Below are 2,693 nucleotides of genomic sequence, written 5' to 3'. Positions count from 1 at the left end.
AACACTTTTCTGATTGTATGAACGAAATCCCACAACATAAGAGAAACACTTATACCTTTTAATGAACGGTAAAGGGAATACTTTCAATTCGTTTTGAAATTTGTTATTTCATGGTTTATGCTCATGTATACAAAGAATCCTCAATGGTATGCATTACAATTGTATAAGAAATGAAATACGGCAAAAAAAATTGATGTTTTGAAACCCCAAACACTAGTTCCTCGGAATTTTCTTGGAATATTCCGAGGATATTCCGAGGAAATAGGGTTTTTAAACCGAAAACAACGTTTTGCGGTTTGAATAACACCTATATAACCCTTATTAAGTGTCTTACGTTCATTATGAAGTCAAAAATTTGTTCCTTACCGTATAATTAACACTTTTCTGATTGTATGAACGAAATCCCACAACATAAGAGAAACACTTATACCTTTTAATGAACGGTAAAGGGAATACTTTCAATTAGTTTTGAAATTTTTTATTTCATGGTTTATGCTCATCTATACAAAGAATCCTCAATGGTATGCATTACAATTGTATAAGAAATGAAATACGGCAAAAAAAATTGATGTTTTGAAACCCCAAACACTAGTTCCTCGGTATTTCCTCGGAATATTCTGACGGAATTCCGACGGATATTTTAGTATCCGTCGGAATTTCCTCGGAATATTCCGAGGAAATTCCGAGGAACTAGTGTTTGGGGTTTCAAAACATCAATTTTTTTTGCCGTATTTCATTTCTTATACAATTGTAATGCATACCATTGAGGATTCTTTGTATAGATGAGCATAAACCATGAAATAAAAAATTTCAAAACTAATTGAAAGTATTCCCTTTACCGTTCATTAAAAGGTATAAGTGTTTGTCTTATGTTGCGAGATTTCGTTCATACAATCGGAAAAGTGTTAATTATACGGTAAGGAACAAATTTTTGTCTTCATAATGAACGTAAGACACTTAATAAGGGTTATATAGGTGTTATTCAAACGGCAAAATGTTGTTTTCAGTTTAAAAACCCTATTTCCTCGGATTATTCCGAGGGAACTCTGAGGAAACCCTCTTCTTCCTCGGAATATCCTCGGAATATTCCGAGGAAATTCCGAGGAACTAGTGTTTGGGGTTTCAAAACGTAATTTTTTTTTAAATAAACGCATCGATCGATGCGTTTTTGAACAAAAACAAATCGATCGATTACAAAGATGGACCGGGCCGTAAGATTGTGATCGATCGATGAGAGTATCCCATCGATCGATCGAGAATCTCAATTTTTCCTCGGAATGTCCTCGGAAAATCTTGTATGTTTTTTTAAAAACGCATCGATCGATGCGTTTCTGAACAAAAACAAATCGATCGATTACAAAGATGGACCGGGCCGTAAGATTGTGATCGATCGATGAGAGTATCCCATCGATCGATCGAGAATCTCAATTTTTCCTCGGAATGTCCTCGGAAAATCTTGTATGTTTTTTTAAAAACGCATCGATCGATGCGTTTCTGAACAAAAACAAATCGATCGATTACAAAGATGGACCGGGCCGTAAGATTGTGATCGATCGATGAGAGTATCCCATCGGTCGATCGATGTGTTTCTCAATTATTCCTCGGAATGTCCTCGGAAAATCTTGTATGTTTTGTTAAAAACGCATCGATCGATGCGTTTCTGAACAAAAACAAATCGATCGATTACAAAGATGGACCGGGCCGTAAGATTGTGATCGATCGATGAGAGTATCCCATCGATCGATCGAGAATCTCAATTGTTCCTCGGAATGTACTCGGAAAATCTTGTATGTTTTTTTAAAAACGCATCGATCGATGCGTTTCTAGAACTCTCATCCCCTCCGATTTCCCCTATAATTCGCCCCCCTTTTTTCTCTCTATAATCCCATCCGATTTGAACAATTTTGGGCTCCATTCCACTTGATTTTTCGAGCTCTACCTGATTCCTACACTCGTCTTCACCCTAAGACAGGTATACTCCGCGAATCTCCACATTCTGAAATCGTGTTCTTGAGCAATTTTTTGGGTTTTGTGAATTTCTTATTTCCGTGTTGATTCTTTGATCAAATATGCATGAAACAGATGTTTAAACATGAAATAGAACACAATTGTTTTTGATCAACGAGTTCTTAATTGATTATTGATTCTATTTGGTAGAGAATGAAGCGCACGAAAATGTCAGCAAAGAAGAACACACAAGAAGAGGGTTCGTCTCAGCTGGAGAAGCAAAGGCCAAAGAAGTGGGATAAGTCTGATACCACCCACTACAACAACATGAAGAAGGTAGCCGTTCCGGCTACACAACTAGCATGTCCTGAGACGATGACAATATTGGGAATCCAGGCAGACATTGAAGGACTGTTCCAGAACATGGGTCTAGGCCAACTATGCAACCTCAACGAACCCACTTATCCGGAGTTGGTACGCCAGTTCATAGCATCCGCATACGTCACCCGTCCCGATGATAGCCATCAGGAAGGTTTTCTGGCATTCGTAGTACAGAAAGTATACTATGAGGTATCTTTCACAGACCTATGTGGACTATTTGGATTGAGTGCAGGGGAGAGGACATCTGGTCTTTATTGGACTTCAGAGCTGTTGAACTTCTGGGAAACGATTGGCACAGGGGTTTATAGATGTTCTCAAGCAAAGGAGTCACTTATCCGGAGCCCAGTACTGAGATATGCCACACG

At 38.2% G+C, this 2,693-nt stretch overlaps 1 protein-coding gene across 1 annotated transcript; it reads left to right on the top strand.

Annotated features, from left to right (window-relative positions):
• Positions 1–1,931: 1,931 nt before the first annotated feature.
• Positions 1,932–2,673, top strand: LOC106321413 (the record flags this gene model as incomplete). The annotated part of the gene is made up of 2 exons (XM_013759686.1): positions 1,932–1,972; positions 2,158–2,673. A coding segment is annotated over exon 2 (513 nt), but the record flags the coding sequence as incomplete, so codon positions are not given.
• Positions 2,674–2,693: the final 20 nt, after the last annotated feature.

This window comes from Brassica oleracea, unplaced genomic scaffold (assembly GCF_000695525.1).
Source record: "Brassica oleracea var. oleracea cultivar TO1000 unplaced genomic scaffold, BOL UnpScaffold01587, whole genome shotgun sequence".
Classification (NCBI taxonomy): Eukaryota; Viridiplantae; Streptophyta; class Magnoliopsida; order Brassicales; family Brassicaceae; genus Brassica; species Brassica oleracea.
The sequence above is the reverse complement of the archived record's forward strand: the minus strand, read 5'-3'. Positions and strand labels throughout refer to the sequence as shown.